At 42.2% G+C, this 23,736-nt stretch overlaps 1 protein-coding gene across 2 annotated transcripts in view; it reads right to left on the bottom strand.

The window, feature by feature from the left end:
* Nucleotides 1-22,572, bottom strand: part of fbxo42 (F-box protein 42) — a 42,880-nt gene extending 20,308 nt beyond the window's left edge. The window contains exons 1-4 of one of the 2 annotated variants that reach the window (XM_080214901.1): nt 22,447-22,572; nt 17,073-17,330; nt 12,349-12,465; nt 10,941-11,075 (exon numbers count right to left, since the gene is read on the bottom strand). In XM_080214901.1, the coding sequence (XP_080071027.1) occupies nt 10,941-11,075; nt 12,349-12,465; nt 17,073-17,319 (499 nt within the window). In that variant the 5' untranslated portion in view covers nt 17,320-17,330; nt 22,447-22,572. Of the gene's footprint in view, nt 1-10,940; nt 11,076-12,348; nt 12,466-17,072; nt 17,331-19,271; nt 19,449-22,446 lie in introns of those variants that run through there. The other variant, XM_080214900.1, reaches the window with a different exon arrangement.
* Between the last annotated feature and the right edge of the window lie 1,164 nt (nt 22,573-23,736).

Genomic DNA, 23,736 nt, shown 5'->3' with positions numbered 1-23,736 from the left:
ACTGGTGGAGGATGCACAGACTATAACAAACTCACAGATCATGAACAAATAATCTGTTAACGCCATCGATAAGATGACAAACTGGACAATCCTTGGATAGGCCAATTCAAAATTGGATTGAAAAGCTATTTGCTATCTTATGCCTTCTTAAGCCATGTCACAGCACTCATTGTGAAAACTCTAGTTCTAGACAGTCATACAGACTCGAAACATTAAATGTTGCTCTCTCCACAGATGCTGCCAGACTTGCTGAGTTTTTCCCAAATTTTTTGTTTTTATTAAAAAGATGTGGTGCTATTCCCATCATATTCATGCATGGCATTTCCAGAAAAGAGACAGCAATTAACAGTTATATAGAACCAGCATGACCTATCTGCATACTTACAGCATTCACACATTACACAGCTCAATCACTCATTGGTTCTTTTTTCTATAAATTACAGTACCAGTTAAGATGCATTGTAGCTATGCATCACATTATATAATAACAAAGAAAAGTACAGCACAGGAACAGGCCCTTCGGCCCTCCAAGCCTGCACCGACCATGCTGCCCGACTGAACTAAAACCCCCTACCGTTCCAGGGACAATATCCCTCCATTCCCATCCTATTCACGTATTTGTCAAGAAGCTCCTTAAAAGTCATTATTGTATCTGCTTCCACAACCTCCCCTGGCAGCGAGTTCCAGGCACCCATCACCCTCAGTGTTATTTTACAAATTAAAGAGCAATTACAACAAGGAAGTTCTAACATGTACATTTTCTTTGGATAATTTCTTTAGTCCAACCTCCTCCTCAATATGCATAATTAATTGAAGCTTTCAGGACAAAAGGAGTTTACCATGAGATTTGATTTGGGTTATTGGGAATAGGTACCGGACAGAATATAAACCTTTGGCTCTAAGACACAATGACTGCATGTAAGGGGCAGCATAGTGGCACAGCGCCAGACCTGCTGCACCAGGTACCCGGGTTCGATTTCGTGTTTGGGTCACTGCCTGTACAGAGTCTGCACGTTCTGCTCGTGTCTGCATGGGTTTCCTCCAAGTGCTCTGATTTCCTCCCACAGTCCGAAAGAAATGCTGGCTAGGTGCACTGACCATGCTAAGTTCTCCCTCAGTGCTCCTGAACAGGCGGCGGAGTGTGGCGACTAGGGGATTTTCACAGTAACATTAATAAATGAACTTATATTTTTATATACATACATCAAAAAAGGTGACATTAAAGAATTGTAGAAACTGACTACCAGTATTTTCCCGTAAACAATATTAATGGTTCCCAATGATCATCCATGCCAATTTTTGGCAAATATTTATTTGATGCTCTGATGCTAAATGGATTGCACTATAATCTCATTCCTGCTTTTTTGCTGCAAAATGGAACAGAGCAAGGTTCAAGCTGAATATTTTAGGGTTCTCTCTTTTCAAATCCAAATGGATTGAAGACTGGTACCTTATGGTCACAGGTATACAATTTGAATATTTCCAGTAATGTTACTAACATTGTCACTTCCTAGCTCAATTCTACAGCAAAACGGCCACATAGAGAAGCAGCGAACATACCAAAACCATGGAAAAAACCTAAAACTAGTGAGATGACACAGATAAATAGCATCTAACAACTGAAAATCAGGATTGCTAATGAAAAATTTCACTGGCTAACCAGAAGGTAAGAACTTAACATCACTGCCACAAGTGCTGTGCCCGTGCCCACTACAGAAACACACTACTAAATTATATTCTAAAGTAGTAAACCCCACACAGAGGGATATTCAATGTACCTCATTTTTGTTGTGTGGGATTGTTTTAAAGAAGTATAGGTTGCCAGGACAACAGACTGGATCTCAATTGCTCTTTAATGAATAAATCAATACTCAATGATCGAAAGCAGAACGCCCTTATCAGCATCCCATGCCCCAAGAAACATTTCTCGGGGTAAAGTACTCTTGATGAGTAGAAGAGTTCTTTCCTGTGGCATTTCTCAAACAGGTCAGCAAGGGAGCTCCCAAAAGATTGAAGTAATTTTAAAAACAACACAAACCTTTCCATCAGGCATTCTCTAACCTGTGAGAGAAAAACTCAAAGCCTTTTCCAGAAATGCAAAATGTGATTAGGAAGCGATTTGTTCTGGATTTTGGATCACATTTACAATGCATTTCATTCGCAATAGATTTTTTTCTGGGGTTTGACTGTGGCTGGAGGAAGGAAGTGGACTGAGGTCACACTTTTTAAAGCAGAAAACTCTGCTTGGGCAAGCAATAAGATGCAAAACAAAAGGCTTCCGGTCTTTGTGGGTGGGGGAAACCCATGCTGCCATGACAAAATGTTCAATTTCTCAGGGATGATAAAAAGCCTAGTCACAGGGATTAAAGATCCAAGTTCTGAATGTCCCCACAAAAGTTTGAGGAAACAAAGAAAAAACAAAACAAGAAGCAGATCAACATTCAGCTTGCCAACTGAGCATTATTTTTAGTCATAAAAATAAGCCATAGATTCAACTTTTAGTCTGGGCTTAATAAGCTGATCTCAATTGGGGTTAAGATCACACTGATTGTGGACATATCGGACAAATGCTACTTCCGATTGTTATCAGATGACTCCTGCTGAAAAATGTGGCTGGCTGAAAAGTGAGCGATGGTATTCAACGTAGGAAAGTTTGAGATCAACCACCTTACATTTAAATGATAGATCAGACTATTTTCTAAATAGTGAGGCTAAGAAGTGAGAGGAGCGCACAGATTTAATCTCAAGTACAGAAATAAAAAGACAGTGGATAGGTATGAAAAAGTAATTAAAAAGATTAACCCAGTATTGGTCTTTACTTCAAGGCAGCTGGATTACAAAGGGGTGGAAGTTCTGTTCCAGCTATACAGAACTTTGGTTGGACTCCATCTGCAGTATTGCATTCAGTTCTGCCCAACATACATCCGAAAAAATATACTGGCCTTGGAAAGGTTGCAACATAGATTCATTAACCAGAATGATACCAGGGCTAAAAAGGTTAAAATAATAAGATTTTATAGACTAGGCTCATATTCTCTTGAGTATAGAAGATTATGGTCATTAATTAAAATGTTTGAGACGATTAAAGGATTTGATGAGATAGACAGGAGAGATTATAGACTAGGCTCATATTCTCTTGAGTATAGAAGATTATGGTCATTAATTAAAATGTTTGAGACGATTAAAGGATTTGATGAGATAGACAGGAGAGATTTTTTTTTAATTTGTTAATGCAATGTGGACATCGCTGGGAAGGCCAGCATTTATCCCTAATTGCCCTTGAACTCAGTGGCTTGCTTGGCCACTTCAAAGGGCAGTTACGAGTCAAGTATGTTGCTGTGGGTGTGGATCACAGCTAGGCCAGGCCAGGTAAGGATGGTAGATTTCCTTCTCTAAAGGACGTTAGTGAACCAGATGGGTTTTTTTCAACAAACGACAATGGTTTCATGATCATCAGCAGGTTCTTAATTCCAGATTTTTTAAAATACTGAATTCAAATTTCACCATCTGCCTGGGCGGGATTTGAACCTGGGTCCCCAGAACTGTAGCTGGGTATCTGAATTATTAGTCTAGCCATAATACCACTAAGCCACTGCCTCCCCATATGTTGTCTTGTGGAAGAATCCAGCACACAGGGCCATAACCTTAAAATTATAGCTAGGCCATTCAAGGATGATGTCAGAAAGCATTGTATCTTTAATCCCTGAGGGGTAAATGTGAGAACTCCCATTAAAAGCACTCCTTTCCGTGCTAACCATACAACAGTAAGCTAATCTCTTCTAACACTTCCTTGTGCATTTTCGTAACAACGTTAAGCAAATCCAGCAATTCTCCAACAGAGTACTAAATCAGATTTCAGGAAGTTGCCGCATTTCAAGTCAGCCTACATTAACATACCAACCAGCTTCCATACAAACAACACAAGATATTACTCAATGAGAAAAATTCTCAATCAGAGTACTCCTGATCATTTTTTGACAGCACTTTCCAAACCCGCAATCTCCACTACCCAGAAAAGAAATAGATAACGAGGGCATGGAAACACCACCTCCTGTAAGTGCCCCTTCCGAATCTCACACCACCCTGACCTCAAGCTATAATTGCCATTTATTCACCATCATCAACAGCATCATGGGTGTAATTGTAACACAGACTCTAGTAATTCAAGTTGGTGACTCACCTCCTCAAGGGCAGTTAGGAATGGGCAACAAATATTGCAGCTTGTTGAATATGCCATGGTTACGGCCACAAACTACACTTACTGACTTCTCTCACAAACTGCCAAATGAAAACTTTACATATGCTTTAAAAAAAGTGCAGCACAATTAACTGAAAAGGGAGACACTGAGAAAAACCCAAAGTCATTTAAACTCCACTTTGTCGAATTCCAAACTTGTCTGGAGAATGTGCAACAGGAAGTCAACATAAGAATTAATGCAGCACAATGCAACATAAAATAAAAGCAATGCATCATAATAAAGAAGAAACATACAACCTAGCATAACATGGCATAAAAATCCAAAGCAGTGCAAAAAACCTAATCCCTCAGAACATATACAATAGTCTAAAACAATGATGGGTTACCTAGACTAGTGAGTGGGCCACACGGTTAAAATTAGGCTTGTTCACTAAACATGGCCCCATGAATAAGATTAAATACATGTAATGCACACCAAATATTTCATAACGAGTTACAGAAAATGCTGAATCATTTATAAATTAATAGAAAAATCAACTTCAAATGATAAAAACAAAATAATTATTTACACTTTGGATTCATTGACTGCTCTCACAGTCAATGTCTGCGCAATCAGCATGCGCCTCTCTTCACCTGCCCTTGCATTATGTGGAAATCACTTCAGAGTAGGAAAAAACAACGCAGTGGAAATCAGTGGAATGTGGCAACCCTGTGCGCAGGCATTGGTCTTCAAAATATTAATGAATCACACTCAGAACCCAAATGGATCGCATGTTGCCCACCACTGGTCTAAAACCTCAAAGTAAGGTAATGCAACATTGCAGAAAACAAAAGTAAGTTGACGTAACAGTTTAGCCTAATGGCTAAATTCCTCACAGTGTAAAACCCATCACATTATTGTGTAAACAAAAATCAGTAGAATTCAGTCCAACATCCAAAGCAAGAGGCTACAACCCAACAGAATACTCAATCCAAGAATAAAATCAAGTGAAATGTTTAAAAAATACACCAAAAATTAAAATAATGGAATCAACCCAAAAGCAGGGAATTCAACATAATACGTGAAATACACAACACAACATAAAATTTCAACCTATCACAATATATAACAAAGTCCATTACAAGACAGCATAAAATGCAGCACAAAATCCAATACAAAATAGTGCAAATTCCAATGCAGAATAAAAACAAGAATGCATGACAGACCCAAGTTAATGCCATGAAAACTTCAATGCAACACAGCATAGACATAACTCAACTATACTAGAAAGGAGAGAGAGAGAGAAAGCAGAACTCAGAACAATTAGCCTGATGCCAGAAGTACAGAAAATGCTTGGATCTATTATTAGCGCATGGTAAAGGCACTTAGAAGATCTTAATATGATTGGACACAGTCAATGCAGAATTATGAAAAGGACGTCAGCATAGTCAGTAAGCTATTCTGGACGCCAGGACTAATTCTCCTGAAACAGAAGTTCAAATTCTACCGCAGCAGCTGTGATTAATTCATCTGGAATAAAAGCTTGGTATCAGAAAGGATGATCGTGAAACAGCCAGATTACCATAAAAACTTATCTAGTCCACTAATGTCCTTCAGGGGAACAAATGTGCCCTTTTAACCGTCTGGCTACATATAACTCTAGATCAACAGCAATATGGTCAGCTCTCAACTGCTCTCTGGAATCGCCAAGCTACTCAGTTGCATCAAATTGTACAATAGTCAAATAAGGACTCCAGATGTGGGATTGCTGTTTCAAGAAAGTAGCTCACCTCTATCTGACTTTTTGATTTGATTTATTGCCACACGTATTAACATAGTGAAAAGTATCGTTTCTTGTGCGCTATACAAAGCATACCGTTCATAGAGAAGGAAACAAGAGAGTGTAGAATGTAGTGTTACAGTTACAGCTAGGGCATAAACAAAGATCAATTAGATGTAGGGTAGGTCCATTCAAAAGTCTGATGACAACAGGGAAGAAGCTGTCCTTGTGTTGGTTGGTAGTATGTGATCTAAGACTCTTGTATCTTTTGCCCGACAGGAGAAGGTGGAAGAGAGAATGTCTGCGGTGCGTGGGGTCCTTAATTATACTGGCTGCTTTGCCGAGGCAGTGGGAAGTGTAGACAGAGTCAATGGATGGCAGGCTGGTTTGCATGATGGATTGAGCTACATTCACAAGCTTTTGTAGTTTCTTGCAGTCTTGGGCAGATCAGGAGCCACACTAAGCTGTGGTATAACCAGAAAGAATGCTTTCTAATGGTGCACCTGTAACATTTGGTGAGAGTCATAGCTGACATACCAAATTTTCTTAGTCTTCTGAGACCGTAGGGGCATTGGTGGGCTTCTTCTTAAGGGCAATAATGGATGGGCAACAAATGCTGGTTTTCCCAATGACACCCACATTCCAGGAACAAAGAAGAAAACAAAATGTTAATTTTTTTACTGAGGGTCTAGCCAGCAGTTAGATAAGGGGATTTGGATTTTGATTTTCAAAAAGCATTGATAAGGTACCACACAAGAGACTGTTATACAATGTTAGGGCTCAAGCAATTGGGGCAATATTTAAGCATGGGCTGAGGTTAAACATAAAACAGTCAGAATAAGTTATTCATTTTCAATTTGGCAGACTATAAGTGGGTTATTGAATGGGTCAGTGCTTGGGCCTCATCAATTTACAATCTATATCAGTTTTCAACCTTTATTGGTTAAGGATCTCCATAATATATTGTGAAATTCTATGGAATCACATCCAAAGTAAAAAATTTTAAACAATGCGAAGTTGAACCATATTGTTAAAAGTGCACATTTGAGACATACCATTATGGTTTGTCTAAAGGAACAAGTGGTGTGCACATCCTTGAGATCAGTCGTACAGCAACATGTGCCAGAATTTGAATCTGGGTGCAACCATGTTGTTTTCGGTTTGTCTGCTTGCTGGAAGACTGTCCTTCTGATGGTTGGTTAAAATTTCTGTGCTTGCAGAAGAAGCTGGCCACTGGCGTTTGTTCTGCCAATATGTTGGTATCCCAGTACCTCTCACCATGTATTACATTCTGTGCCCACTTAGACATTGAAATCAACAAGAATAATGATTCTGTCCTGGTGGGGTAGTCCTCTAATTATCTTGCTGAGGTCATCACAAAGTGCTTCTGTGACCTTGTATATGTCTTTGTTGGAGCATAGGGGTACAGATAAGTATGGAATGCTTGTTATTAGCAAGGTTTAAGTGAAGGATCAGGAGTCAATCACTGATCCCAGGAGGAAGCAAATCAAGTGTCTGTTCTAGTTCAGACCGATTGGAAAACTCCACAATCCCAAACTATGGACAGCAGCCATCACCTGAGGATTATGACTGAAAACCGTCAGTAGCATGCAATTACCAAAGGGCACAAGAGGTCCAGTGTTTTAGTTGATGACAAATTGCTGAACAATCTACATGTGGAGCATATTTAAGTGGTTTGTGCAGAACCTCTCCCACTCCCTCAACCAGGGCAATGGTGTTACACTGGTACAAAATCCCATTAGTTTGTCAGGATTATTGTGCCTTTGTGTCTGAGAATTTTACAGTGAGGAACTAAGCTCCTGACTCTCCAAAGCTTCTCCACCATTTACAAAGCACAGGTCAGGAGTGTGATAGAATACACCCTACTTGCCTGCAAGGGTGCAGCTCCAACATTCAAGAAGCTTAACACCATCCAGGACAAAGCTGCCACTTCATTGGCCCAATTCACAAACAAACCCTAACTCTCCACCACTGACACAGCGGCAGCAACGTGTACCATTTACAAAATGCACTGCTGCAACCCACTATGACTCCTTACGCAGCAACTTCCAAACCCAGGACCACTACATTCTAAAAGGGCAAGAGAGAAGGCATATGGGAACACCATGACCTGGAAGTTCCACTCCAAGCCACGTGCCATCCATTTATCAACATTCCTTCATGATCGCTGAGTCAAAATCCTGGAACTTCCTCCCTAACAACAACAAATGTGGTTCTTACTGTGTTTACCCCAGTCCAATGCCAGCATCTCTACATCAGAATATTGAATACAGGAATTGGGATGTCTTGTTGCAGTTGTACAAGACATTGGTAAGGCCATTGGAATACTGTATACAGCTCTGGTCATCCTATTGTAGAAAGATTATTATTCAACTAGAAAGGGTGCAGAAAAGATTTACTGGGATGCTATCAGGACTTGATGGTTTGAGGTCCTATGGAGCATAGGAGGCTTAGGGGTGATCTTATGGAGGTCTATAAAATAATGAGGGGCAAAGATAAGGTAGATATTCAACATCTTTTTCCAAAGGTAGGGGAGTCTAAAACCAGAGAGCGTAGGTTTAAGGTGAGAGGGGAGGGATACAAAAGAGTCCAGGGGACAATATTTTCACACAGAGGTTAGTGACTGTCTAGAACAGGCTTCTAGAGATAATAAAAGCAGGTACAACTTTGTCTTTTAAAAAGCATTTAAACAGTTATATGATAAGACTGGTAGAGAGAGATGGGCCTAAACATGGGCAAATTGGGACTAGCTTAATTGCAAAAACTGGGCAGCATGGACAATTTGGGCCAAAAGGCCTGTTCCAAGCTGTAAACCTCTATGACTCTATGATATGGATTGCAGCAATTCCCAGGGCAGCTATTCTTCACCTTCTCAAGAGCAATTAGGGATGGACAATGAATGCTGTCCTAGCCAGTGATGATCACACGCCATGAATGAATTTTTTTTTAAATTAAACCTAAGGCGCTTTGGCAGAGTCAAGCCACAAAACGAAGCTTGATGTAACTGCTCTTAAAGGCATGGCCAAGATACAACAACTGGAACATAAACTAGCAACAGAAATTGCTGATATCCTGGAGGACAATATTATCATTGAAGATTCCTGGAAAAGGGTAAAGAATGTTACTTACAGCACAGCATCCTAGATACCAAGATTTGTTAAACAGAAGCATCAAGAATGGACAAGACTGAAGACACATGCAAGCTTCTAGATGAAATGCATGATGTTCAAAGACCTTACATATCTGACAAGAATTTGTCTGCAAGGAACTCAGATATCAGGAGGTAAAGTACATGCTGCAGGTTAAACTAAGGAACGAAGAACCGATGGTGGGAAAACAAGATTGATGAACTCCAAGCAGTTTGTGATGAAAAAGATGTGCAGGACCTGAATGACAGTCTGTGAACATTCTTTAACCCAAAACCAATGGTGTGACACCCATTCTCTCAGATGGCAATCAGCTTCCAACAAATCGCATGAGATTCTCTTCATTGGGCAGAGCAGTTCAGTAATCTCCTAAACCAACAATCCACAGCATTCAATGACACCAGAGTCATTTCCACAGCACTGCACTATGGAAGAGCTGGCTCTCAATCTTTCTCAAGTCGCATCATGAAGCCAAAAATCAGCTTTGGGCAAGTGCCTGGAATGATGGCATCCCACCTAAGGTATTCAAATACAGAGGGGCTCATGTGGTTAGGAAACTATCCAGTCTCTTCTGCCTAGTCTGAAACCAGAATGCTGTGCCCCAAAGATTCCCAGAACTTGCTTCTACAAACAGAAAGGGAGCAGGTCCATCCATGCCAACCATCCTGGAATATCACTTCTTTCAAAAGAAAGAAAAATTCTTTCAAAGGTTATTCTTAATTGTTGGTCGCTCACCTTACTGTGTACCCAGGAACACACTATGGCTTCCATGTTGGACAGGGAACAATGGTCATTTTTGCAGCAGATCAAATTCAAGAAAAGCCTCGCAACCAGAATAAGGACTTCTATATGGCATTTGTTGCCTTAACTAAGGCTTTTGAAACAGTGGATTCAACCCCAAAGAGTCAGTTCAATTCTGCTCTAGCTGGCCTCAGTGTGAATGGACTCAAGCTTGCTTCTTCTACACATTTGGGAGATACTAGCAGGTATGGCTGTGTTTCTGAATTCAGGGCACAGCTGGAAGTATTCAGAATGCATTCAAGCACAGGAGATGCAGTTCCTTCTGGAATTCTTCATTTCAGGGTAAGAGATCGTCTGAGTTTCAATGTGGTTCAAGCACCAATGAAAAAAAAATGAGCCCATAAAATGTGGAGTTCTAGTTTTGTCAATTTTATTCTTCTATTTTCCTGAATGACCAACTCCTGCTGCAGATTAGGTTCCGAGGGCCCGAGCCATCCTTCGGGACTTCACTCAAATGTCTGGTCTCCATATCTGAGCTCAGCTGGCATGCTATTCAACTGTAGAAAGCATCACGATTGACCTCTGTCTGTCCTCACTGGGGCGACATTCAATTTCCAGGAGTTGCTGAATAATAATTAGCATCAGGATCACTGACTAATTTTCAATATCCAACACAATGGGTGCTGAAACTAATAGCTGCGCTCCAATTGCTGGCTCAGTTGCATTGAACCTTCCTATTTGAATGGGTGAATGCATGATCCAGATTGTTGCATTTCTCACTAGGCCACTGAGGAAGATAGCTGCAGCGTTTCCAGCACACTTCCTCGTTACTGTTGCAGCACCATTGACCAACTTTTGTTTGTGTAACCATTCATTGTTTGTTACTGATTGGCACACCCCAGTAGGGTATTAACTCTGAATTATACCTATTCACTGAGCAACAACTATCAAGAAATGTATCCAATCCAGGCATGTTCTCCTGGTTCTATATGATGCCTCTGGGCAGGCAGTCAGATTGCTATTTTGATCAATTAGATTTCACCATACTCTTCATCTCTTTGTTCTACCACATACCTGATGCCAGAGGTCGAATCCATTCTTTGCTGTTGAGGTCAAGCCGCCAAAGGTCATTGAATGCTGCATTACAACTGCTTTGAGTGCAACCCCCAAAGACATACATGGACTGATTGGCATCATAGTAACAAGCACCTGGAATTAAAAAGATGAACAGTAGGAGGTCTTGCTGAGTATGAAAGCAACAAAAGCTAAAAACTACACTACAATATGTCTAAACTGTAACATTGCCCTGATTTAACACTCTATAGGGGTGGCACGGTGGTTAGCACTGCTGCCTCACAGCGTCAGGGACCTGGGTTCAATTCCCGGCTTGGGCACTGTCTGTGCAGAGTCTGCACGTTCTCCGTGTCTACGTGGGTTTCCTCTGGGTGCTCCGGTTTCCTCCCACAGTCCAAAAGACATGCTGGTTAGGTGCACTGGCCATGCTGAATTCTCCCTCAGTTTACCTGAACAGGAGCCAGAGTGTGGCGACTGGAGGATTTTCACAGTTACTTCATTCCAGTGTTAATGTAAGCCTTTGTGACTAATAAATAAACTTTACTTTTACTTACTTTACAATGCTGAATATATTGGATTGTCAAAGAAATAAATTCCATTAAATATGACTTCAAAATCACATGGTGAAAACTAGAGATTAAAAACAAAATATTGCAGATGCTGGAAACAAAAACAGAAAAATGCTGGATATCGCACCAGGTCTGACAGCATCCACAGAGAGAGAATAAAGCCAACTCTTCTGAGTCTGGGTCATCATTTCTTTAGTTTCAAGTTTAAGTTTATTTATTAGTGTCACAAGTGAAAATCCCCAAGTTACCATACTCTGGTGCCTGTTTGGGAACAGAAGAGGAATTTAGCATGGCCAATGCACCTAAACAGCACATCTTTTGGGCTGTGGGAAGAAAACAGAGCACCTGGAGGAAACCCATGCAGACATGGGGACAATGTGCAGACTCCGCACAGAGTGACCCAAGCTGGGAATCGAACCCGGTTCCCTAACACTGAGGCAATGGTGCTAACCACTGTGCCACCCATGGGTAAGGTGGCCAAAACAGCACACAGTAATCCAGCTGTGGTCTCACCTAAACGTTATATAATTGCATTTAGTAAGGCCTCTTTACTTACATTCAATTTTTTGGGGGGACAGAAAGAACATAAAGTGGAAAGAGAACATGGTGAATAGTGCTCAAGCACTCACCAAAATCACGTTTCACTCTAAGCTTGGTAAATTCCCAAAAAACAACATTAAAAATAGAATCTGACATAAATATAATCCCTGTGGGCTTCTTGCTTCAGCACAGTACACTGCAGTTACAATTCATAAGGAGCAGCAATCCCAATACAGTAACTGTTTTAATAAACACCCTTCACTTAGCCCAAAACAATGCTATCAGGAAACTCTACTTACTGTGTGAAAAGCGCTGGGTAATCGGAGTCCCAGGGTAGGGATAGGTCCGGCTCTCCCACTGAATATATCCTCCTTGAACGGCTTTTATAAAACCATAGTAACACTGGTGAGCCACACCTGCAAGTCAAAGAGACACAGAAGCTTAGTGTCATTTTCAAAAAAGGAAAAGAAATCCGTGTACTAGGTACATTCCTACCACCCCCAATACCTCTCGCTTTCACCACTAAGGATTTCATTGAGTCGATTACCTCAAGCAGATAACTCAAACTTCTGGCACTTGGAACTATTTTCCAGTTGTGAGGCTGCATACTGCATTGACATCGCAACTTTATTTATGACTGCACCCAACCCTCCACCACCACTGCCTTGTTGCAACTGAAATCGGAAACACAAATGAGGCCTGTAAAACCTAATGGTATTTTAGAGTTGCAGCAGACGAAGCAGGAAAGGCTATTAAACACAAAAACATTATTGAGTTCAAGCGGGTCCTTCCATTATTGCTCCAGCGCTTTAACCCACCATATATCTTTGCTGCAAGAACTCAACAAAAATTGACAGAATCAAGAGCAAATGGCACAAGCATCTTCAGTACAAGGAAGGCACACAGACTCTCTACACCAGTTCAACACTAGAATGTGAGTGCAGGGGCAACACAGTTTTTTCAAGGGGGTTACAGGGGCTAGCGCCTGGGTGGGATTGTCATTGGTGTAGGCTCGATGGGTCCAATAGCCTCCTTCCGCACTGTAGTGATTCTATGATTTGTATTTAGGGAACTGCCAAAGTCACAATGGAAGAGGAGATAGTTAAAATACTGGCTAAGAATTGATAAACAGAAGGCGTTAGATAGTTTGGCTGAACTTAAAAGTTGATAAGTCATCAGAATACGATGGAATACATCCAAGAATGCTGAGGCAAGTAAAGGTGGAAATTGTGGCAGTACTGAACATTATCTTCCAACCCTCCTTGTTTGAGTGCAGTGCCAGAGGACTGGAGAATTGCAGATCTTGTACCCTTATTTTGAAAAGGGTGCAAAGATAAACCTAGCAATTACATGTCAGTCAGGTTATACTTTGATGGTGAAAAAGATTTTAGAAATGATAATCTGGGACAAAATATACAGTCATTTGAACAAGTGGGTCAATTAAGGAAATCCAGCAGGGAATTGTCAAAGGCAAATTATATTTAAATGACTTGTTTGAGTCCTTTGACAGAGGGATTGATGTGGGTAATGTGGTTGATGTAGTGTACATGGACTTCCAAAAGGGATTTGATAGGGTCCCATAACAGACTTGTCACTCAATTTGAATCTGTACAAAAAAAACAGTGACAGCATGGATATAAAGTTGAATGATTGACAGGAAAGAGAGAGAAATGGCAAATCACTAAACTTTTAAACTAGAAGGTATATAATGGACTTCCCCAGGAGTCAGTACTGACACCACTGCTTTTCATGGGATGTATTGATGTCTGAGACTTGGGTGTACAATGAACAATTCAATGATTTGTAGATGGTACAACTTGGAAGAATTATGAATTGTGAGGAGGATAGTGATAGGCTTCAAGAGGATACAGACACAATTATAGAATAGTTACCGCACAAGAGATCAGGCCAGTGTGGTTTACGTGCCAGCTCTGTACAGTAGCATCTCAGCTAATCCCATTATCTAGGGAATGACATGCTGGCCTTGGAGAGGGTCCAGTGGAGGTTCATGAGAATGATTCCGGGAATGAAAAGCTTGATGTATGAGATGCGTCTGAGGACTCTGGGGCTGTAATCGATATAGAAGTAGGAGTATAGAGGGATGAGGGGGAATCTCATTGAAACTTACAGAATACTGATAGGCCTGAATAGAGTGGATGCGGGGAAAATGTTTCCATTAGTAGGACAGACTAGGACCTGAGGGCATAGCCTCAGAGTAAAGGGACAACCCTTTAGAACCAAGATGAGGAGGAATTTCTTCAGCCAGAGAGTGGTGAATCTATGGAATTCGTAAGAACATAAGAAATAGGAGCAGGAGTAGGCCATCTAGCCCTTCGAGCCTGCCCCGCCATTCAATAAGATCATGGCTGATCTGAAGTGGCTCAGTTCCACTTTCCCACTTTCTCCCCATAACCCTTAATTCCCTTGTCTGTCAAAAACCTATCTACCCGTGACTTAAATATATTTAGCGAGGGAGCCTCCACCACTTCAACGGGCAGAGAATTCCAGAGATTCACCACCCTTTGAGTGAAGAAGTTCCTCCTCAACTCCGTTCTAAACTGCTCCCCCCTTATCTGGAGGCTGTGCCCTCTAGTCCTGCTGTCCTTTCTGAGCTGGAAGAATCTCTCTACCTCTACCCTATCCATCCCTTTCATTATCTTATACGTCTCTATAAGATCCCCCCTCATCCTTCTAAACTCCAATGAGCACAGACCCAGTCTATTTAATCTCTCTTCATAGTCTAATCCTCTCATCTCCGGTATCAGCCTAGTGAACTTCCTCTGCACTCCCTCCAAGGCCAAAATATCCTTGCGCAAGTGCGGCGACCACAAAACTCCAGCTGCGGCCTCACCAGTGCCCTGTACAGTTGCAGCAAGACCTCCCTACTTTTATATTCTATCCCCCTCGCTATAAAGGCCAGCATCCCATTTGCCTTCTTGATCACCTGCTGCACCTGCAGCCTGGGTTTTTGCGACTCATGCACAAGGACCCCCAGGTCCCTCTGCACCGTAGCATGCTGCAGCTTTTCGCCCTTTAAATAGTAATCCCTCCTACTATTATTCCTGCCAAAGTGGATAACCTCACACTTGCTAACATTGTACTCCATCTGCCAGGTCCTCACCCACTCGCTCTGCCTATCTAGATCCCTCTGCAGACTTTCCACACCCTCCGCACAATTTGCTTTTCCACTTATCTTCATGTCATCAGCAAATTTCGTCACCCTACACTCAGCCCCCTCCTCCAGATCATCTATATAAATGGTAAATAGCTGAGGCCCCAGCACCGATCCCAGCGGCGCGGCACTAGTTACCAACCGCCAATCAGAATAGCACCCATTGATACCAACTCTCTGCCTCCTATTAGACAACCAATCCTCTATCCACGCTAACACCTTACCCCCAACTCCATGCCCCCTAACCTTCTGAAGCAACCTTTTGTGCGGCACCTTACCAAACGCCTTTTGAAAATCGAGAAACACCACATCCACCGGTTCCCCTCTGTCTACCGCACAAGTCACATCCTCATAGAATTCCAATAAATTCATCAAACACGACTTCCCCTTAACGAATCCGTGCTGCGTCTGCTCTATCAAACAATTCTTCTCTAGGTGCCTCGCTATTTCTTCTTTGATGACGGATTCAAGCATTTTTATTACCACAGAAGGCTGTGAAGGCCAAATCATCAAGTGCATTCAATGCAGACATAGATAGGTTCTTGTTTATTGAGAGGATCAAGGGTTACAGGGAAAAAGTGAAGAATGGGGTTGAGAAACTTATCAGCCATGGTTGAATGGCGGTGCAGACTCAACAGCCCAAATGGCCTAATTCTGCTCCTATATATTATGGTCTTATTCCCAAACCTTTTTTTTGCAATGGTGGATATTTGACAGATGAAATTTAATGCAGAGAAGTGTAAAGTGATACATCTTGATCGGAAGAATAAGGTGTTGCAACATAAATAAAGGGTACAATTCTAAACAGAGGACCCGAAAAGGAAGATCTAGGAGTATTTGGGTGCAAATCATCGAAGATGGCACAACAGGTTGAAGTAGCAGTTAAAATGGCATATGTAATCCTGAGCTTTATAATTAGAGGCTTAGAGTACAACAGCAAGGGAATTACAATTAATATTTGCAAGACACTGGCTAGGTCGCATCCTGTGTCCAATTCTGGCTGCACAGTTTAGGAAGGATATGAAGGCTTTAGAGGGGGTCCAGAAAAGGTTTACAAGAATGGGTTCAGGAATGAAGGACATCATGATGGGCTTAAATTGGACAATCTGGGGATGTTGAGGAAAAGGTTAAGAGGAAATTTGATAGAGGTATTCAAAATCATAGTTAATAAAGAGAAATAGCTCCCTTGGCAAAAGGGTTAATGAAGGGCGGCACGGTGGCACAGTAGTTAGCACTGCTGCCTCAGTGTCAGGGACTCAGGTTCAATTCCAGCTTCCGGTCACTATCTGTGGGGAATTTACACATTCTCTCCATGTCTGTGTGGATTTCTCCAGGTGCTCCGGTTTCCTCCCACAGTCCACAGATGCATGGGTTAGGTTGATTGGCCATGCTAAATTGTCAGGGAGATTAGGAGGGTAAATACATGGGGTTATGGGAATAGGGCCTGGGTGGGATTGTGGTCAGTGCAGACTCAATGGGCTGAATGGCCTCATTCTGCCCTGTACAGATTCTATGATTCTAACCAGACAATACCAATTTAAGGCGAATGGCAAAAAAAAACAACTGCAAGATGAGAAAGAACATTCTTCCAAAGCATGTGACTAGGATCTGGAATACATTGCTTGAGAATCTGGAGGCCATGGATTCAATTGTCTTTCAGAAAGAACTGAATTAACATCTGAACAGGAAAAAAACATAGGAGAACGTGATTATGGAAATGTCTCTTACAGATAGCCAGCATGAATATGATGGGCCATCTGACCTCCTTCAGCGCTGAAACCATTCTATGATTCAAATTAACATTTTGCTCATAGCCTCAGATCTCTTTCCTATTTCAAAAACCTTCCATACCTTTAATAAGTCGATACCACTGCTTACAAACAAGAGCAGCTGTTTTGTGCTCCTGATATGGAGACAAGAACGATAAGATGTATTCCAGCACTTCCTCAGGCAACTCTAACATCGAACGGTTATGCCTCATTTCCTCAACTTCCAATTCAACATGAGGTTCCTCGTCCTGCTCCATGGGCCCATCCAATACTTCTTCTGTGTCCATGGCACTAAAACTGTCATCCTCGCTGTCTGATGAGCTGGCCATCGCATGCCACTCTATATCACAAGTGAGAAAGACTTGTTCAAAGGTGGGTTGAAATTGCCGCAATTATAGGTGCAAGACAAATGATTAAAAAAGTAACTGAATGCTGATATCAATAATATTAACCATATATTGGCAGTACAAGAATGCTGTTATCAGACTTGCATTGTTTTCTCCGCACCCTTCACAATGTTTTGTACATCACTACTAATATCAAAATACATACATCAGAAGACAAACTAACCTACCCCAATACAGAAAGGTGTAACTGCACAAATGCTGCAGACACTTCTGCCTAGTTTAAATCTGGTGTCTCGGATTAGACAAACAAAATACTTGTCTTAAAATCTGGTGGGACTTTACAAGTTTCTTTTGTGGACATATTATCAGCAGCTCAGGATTTAGTAGCACCCTGAATGTATGAGGCACATTTGAAGTGCATGTGATTTCCCCACAGGCTGAAATCAGGTTTAATACCACTCGTTGCTAAATGGGAGGATGTTCTTTCAGGAAAATGGAAAAGATAAAGGGTGAAGCACCCATAAAGGTATTACAATCAAATCAAAACATTTATGGACCTTGCCCATTCAGATGTTTCAATCAAATAGCGGTTCCTGGGATTATCTGATGTGTCTCACACGTCCTTCAGCCATTTGAGTGGTTATAAAATTTTGGAAGAGATCCTTACTTATCCAGAACCTGATTGGTCCAATCAACTCAATGACACACAGATTTCATTCATATTGTCATGAGGCATTTTATGTCTTGACATCAATACAGCAGAGCAAAAGTTACACTTAAAATGACACTGTAAAGTTGCAATAAGCTTCTCATATGATGCTCTTAATTCATCTCAAATTGCTTCCATCAATTGCAATGACACATCTGAACTCACCAGTATTTCAGCCCAGTGTCATTCAGCTCAAAATGCTCCCTCCACGCAGCCCTAATTTAGGAGAAAATCTAATACTACGCTCCTGGTTGTTTTTCATATTCTAGCACTGCTAACACAGAATGCTTGGCGTTTGCCTTCACAGCAAGCATTTTGAAGATCTACATACAAGAAACAGCAACACTTCCCACGCTTAGTCAATACTGTTACAAATTTAGCAAGGTCAAAAGGTGGTGTATAAAATCTCTCAATTCCTATGGCCCATAAAGACATATTGATAATCTGGTTTAAGGATGAAATGATGGCAATAGTAAACCATATAAAAAAATGTATTTCTAGCCATCTTAAAAAGGACAGAATCTCCCTACAATTCTGTAATCTCTGTGGCAGTATTGTAGTTCTGTAGGATCAGGACTGAAACTATTTGCCCAGTCTCAGCAAAACATCATGGTCCCAGGAACAAAGGAAAGAAAACACATTTTGGTTTGCGTTACGCTGTTAGCTGTTTCTATTTTTTTCTAAAAAGAGTCAAGTTTAAAAAAAACAACCTAAGCTTGATTTCTTTAATTTCAGTTACATATAGCAGCAAAGTAAAACCAATTGATCATTAGATCTATTGGTTCTATAGATTATGTTATCAAGTAAAACTCTAGAATTGTCATTTAACATCTCCCACTATTCAACAATAGGCTGTGCCACAGGTAACACTCCCTTTCCTGGAAACAGAGGAACCATTACTTCCATTATTCCCTTTATCTAGCTCAAAGACCCACCAGCATTTTGCTACAAGAATTCTGATTGATGAAGCATCATTACCTTTGCTCTCAATAAACTTTTGTTCCTTTTGTTTTGTTCTTTCATGGGATGTGTACACTGCAGGCGAGACTAGCATTTGTTGTCCATCCCCAATTACCTAGAACTAAGTAGGTAGATAGGAGGTGAGTGAACACACTGCTGTGTCACATGTAGGCCTGACTAGGTAAGGACAACAGATTTCCTTCCCTAAAGAACACTAGTGAACCAGATGGGTTTTTACAACAATTAATGATAGTTTCATGATTACCATTAATGAGGCCAGCAAGTATTCCAGAATCATTAAATGAAATTAAATTCCACCAGCTGCCATGGTGGGATTTGAACCCATATCCACAAAGCATTAGTCCGGACCTCTGGATTGCTAGTATATGAGCGTGTCACCATGTCCCCCTCTGATCAATCAAATTGTGAAGTTCTTTGGTGGAAGGCCCTTTTTCCTTCAAATTAACACAACAGTTAAAAAGCATCACCTATTGAAACTTTCATTTTAACTTTTCAACAATTTTATTTAGGTTGTGTTGGGAGACAGATGAGCCTGAATATTTGAATCAAGTTGCCTATGGAAGGAGTAGGGAATTCAGTCCCTCAAGCTTGTCTCATCATTCAATGAGATTTGGGCAGCTCTATAGCTTAACTAGAGTTTCTCACATTTGTTCCACATCTCCTGTTATTCTCACCTAACAAAAACATGAAGTTTGAAACATGTCAACAAGCCTAACATGCAGAACCTTTCAAGAGATGGAGCATATATTCTACTTTTCCACCAAGCCACATGAACAAGCAATTCTGGTTTTATCCCTAAATGTCCAAGATATAATTTTAAGATAATGTCCTCTTGATCTGGATTTGCCAGAAAAAAATAATGTCTCTGTATCTACCCTATTAAATCCCTCAACCACTTAAATGTTTCAATGAGATCATCCTTGAATTTCTAAACTCAAGGGAATAGCACCTTTGTTTACATGCAATACGTGTCTAGATTTTAAGATCTGGAATAACACTGGTGAATCTGCACTGTGCCTTTTCCAAGACTAACACAACTTTGCTGAAATTTGCCACCCAAAATTGAGGGCAGTAATGTAGATGGGGTCTGACTAAGGCTCTGTGTAAGTAAGGCATCACTTCCTCTTTCTTGATATCCAATTTTCTTGAAATAAAGGCTAACATTCTATTAGCCTTTTGGATTACTTCATACCTGTAGCTTTTAATAATCAAGTTGGCCCAATAGTTTACACGGTACAAAACAACACGCTATAAAGTGACAGGGTCTACACTGTACAGTACAAATTGCTTCTAGTGCAATGCTCAATTCATCTCATTAAACTATTTCCAGCACCAGAGGGAGACTTTAACAATATGAATATCACCCAAATGTCATACAGCTCAAAAAGCACTATCCAAATACAACATACACTGGAAAGTCTTAGCCTAGAATTGTGCAGCTGGGTAAGTTTCTACAGTTCAAATGGACATAAAAGTTTAATGTGCTTACGATTATGCGTTACTGAAGTCCTAGTAACAACACTGCAATGTACAGTCACTTCCACAATTATACAGTTTGAAATGTAGCTTTACTATAGAGACTCAGCTCCAATAACCACACATCAACAGTAATGATAACTGAATACTCCAAAGATGCATTGTACAGATGCTGAGTTAGTTGATTCAAAGCAAGCTCCTTGACCTGCATTCCCAGTCAGCCCGGCACTGTTTCTAACAACAGAACTGAAACAGGCAACCACTGTCATCTTTTATAATGGAAACAATAGTGTTTTCAAACCTATACTTTCAGTAAATTGAAATAATTTTCATGGTGCAGTTTTTATTATACTTCAGATGGATAGCACTCCTGCCTCACAGCACCAGGGACTCGGGTTTGATTCCCAGTTTGGGTGACTGTCTGTGCGGAGTCTACGCGTTCTCCTCATGTCTGCATGGGTTTCCTCTGGGTGCTCCAGTTTTCTCCCATAATCTGAAAGACGTGCTGATTAGGTGCATTGGCCACGGTAGAGTCTCCCTCAGTGTACCCAAACAGTTGCCAGAGTATGGTGACTAGGGGATTTTCACAGCAATTTTATTACAGTGTCAGCCTAACTGTGACTAATAAATAAACTTAACTTAGACTCTATTTATTTGTAAATCACTTTTTCAGGATAGAAAGTAAGTTTCTGCTGGGTAGGTTAGATTCAGTTCCATCATTAAATATCACGTGAGATTTGACTATTCACATCAAGCATTCCAGGTTTTGCTGAAACAGAAAAAAGATCCATCCCTCCCACCCTCTGCAATAATTCAAGAGACTAAGAAAACCAAAATAAAGTCAAGACATTCTGGCTGCTTGTCAAATTCTCATTTTTAATCCCTTTTGCACACATGGGAAATATAGTGACCTCTCCACCCCCTTAACCACATTGTGGGCACAGTGATTTAATTTGTCCTCCCTATTCATATGGTATACAGGAGCCATCACACTAGGTAGTTCCAAGTCAACCATTATAGGGTGGAGGCACAATGCTGTTCCTCTTTCTTATCAATATTATTCAGTTCAAGGATTATGCTGACCCTCATGCAGATTAAGTTTGTTCATCAAAATTTATTCATTAGTGTCACAAGTAGGCTTACAGTAACACTGCAATGGAGCTATTGTGAAAATCCTCTTGTTGCCATACTCTGGCACCTGTTTCGGTATACTGAGGGAGAATTTAGAATGGCCAAAACACCCAACCAGCACATGTTTCAGACTGTCGGAGGAAACTAGAGGAAAGCCACACAGACACAGGGAGAATGTGCACAGACAGTGACCCAAGCCAGGAATCAAACGCAGGTCTCTGGCACTGTGAAACAGCAATGCTAACCACTGTGCCACCCATTACACTGTGGAATGCAAAGACCATACAGCTACTGTACTTGCATTTTCGAGTTCGAGGGTCTGTGCCACCTCTCTTTGCCCATATCACAGGTTGGGCTAACTTGCCTTTCTTCAATTTCCTGCCTAGGGGTTCTAGATTCAGCCCCATGTATCAGTAATAGGGGCAGAGGAGATTTCACTGCAGGTGCATTTGGAGCCTGGACCCATGCCCTCCAAGACTGCCACTGGTACGTGGCCAATTTCCACTCAGCTGGGGAGTCTTCCCAATACAAAGGGCCGGATGCTGATGGGACCCACGGTGAGCTGTTAACCTGCTGAGCCCTGCCTGCCTGGCTTTGCTTCCACCAGCTCTGCGTTACCCAGCATTGAGGACAGAGCGCTCCCCCTCCCCGGGGTGAGCACCACCCAGCCCCCCGGGGGGGGAGGTGGGTGCTGGCACCCCACTGCCGGGGCCCAGCTTTACCCCCTCAACCCAACCCCAACCCACAGCTGTGTGGATGCCAGGCCGGGTGAGGGGGGGGGGGGGGGGAGAGGCGAGGGCGCACCCACTCACCGGCCTGGCTCGCTTCCTCGCCGTGCGCTCAGGACCGCCCGCTGCCGCCGCCGCCTGTGTGAGGGAAGCCGTGGCTCTCACCGCCTCCCGCTCTCCCTCAGTCGCTCCGATCCGCCATCGCCGCCATCTTCCGCCCGGAGCCACCGCGGCGGCGCGCAAGCGTACGCACTCAGGGCGTCACAGCTGCTCACGCGCACCCCCTGCCGGCTGCGTCATGCTGCGGCAACTCCAGCACCTGCGGAGCCCGGCCAGCTGGAGCACAGTCCGCTGCCCTACCTAGTCCTGCACTTTGCCAATGTCTCCCCCCATCCCTGCCAATGTCACCCCATCCCTGCCAATGTCACTCCCCCATCCCTGCCAATGTCTCTCCATCCCTGCACCTTGCCAATATCACCCCCCCCCGTCCCTATCAATGTCCCACCATTCCTGCACCTTGCCAACGTCACCCCCCATCCCTACCAATGTCACCCCATCCCTGCCAATGTCTCTCCATCCTTGCAGCTTGCCAATGTCACCCCCCCATCCCTGCATCTTGCCATTGTTTCCTACACTTGCCAATGTGTCCCCCGCACCTTGCTAATGTCCCCTATTCCTTGCCAATGTTCATGTCTCCTACCCTTGCCAATGTCACCTATCTCTGTGCCTGGCCAATGTCCCCTACCCTTGCCAATGTCCCCTCTCCCTGGAACATGCCAAAGGCCCTTATAACTACATCTTGCCAATGTCCCCTACCCCTGGAACTGGCCAATGTCCCTATCCTTGGAGCTCATTAATGTCTCCTATCCCTGGAACTTGCCAATGTCTCCCAGTCCTGGGGCTTGCCAATGTCCCCTATCCCTGGAGCTTGCCCATTCCTAGACCTTGCCAATGTCTCCCATTGGGGAGGCAATGGCCGAGTGACACTATCGCTAGGCTATTAATACAGAACAAAAACAGAAAATGCTGGAAAAAAGCATTAGAATTGACAGCATCTGTGGAGAAAGAATAGAGTCAATCTTTCAAGTCTGGATGACCCTTCATCAGAGCTAAAGGCACAGAAAATAGGACAAGATTTGTACTATGAGGGTATGGGGAGGGGGCTATAGTAGGGCAAAGGAAATGTAAATAGTGATGATAAAGGCTGAGAAAGGTGCTAAGAGCATCCATTAAAAGATTGGATGAAGGGCAGAACAAAGAAGCAGAGTGTCAGAGGACAACCTGAGGAATGTTGCAGTTGGCCATGGGGTGGTGGTGGGAGTTTATTTGGAAGACAAGATGGAGGAGAGATTTCAGAAGTGCAAAAATAAAAAT

Source organism: Carcharhinus amblyrhynchos, chromosome 30 (genome assembly GCF_965287045.1).
Source record: "Carcharhinus amblyrhynchos chromosome 30, sCarAmb.v2.hapA, whole genome shotgun sequence".
NCBI lineage: Eukaryota > Metazoa > Chordata > Chondrichthyes > Carcharhiniformes > Carcharhinidae > Carcharhinus > Carcharhinus amblyrhynchos.
This window is presented reverse-complemented; position numbering and strand designations above follow the sequence as displayed.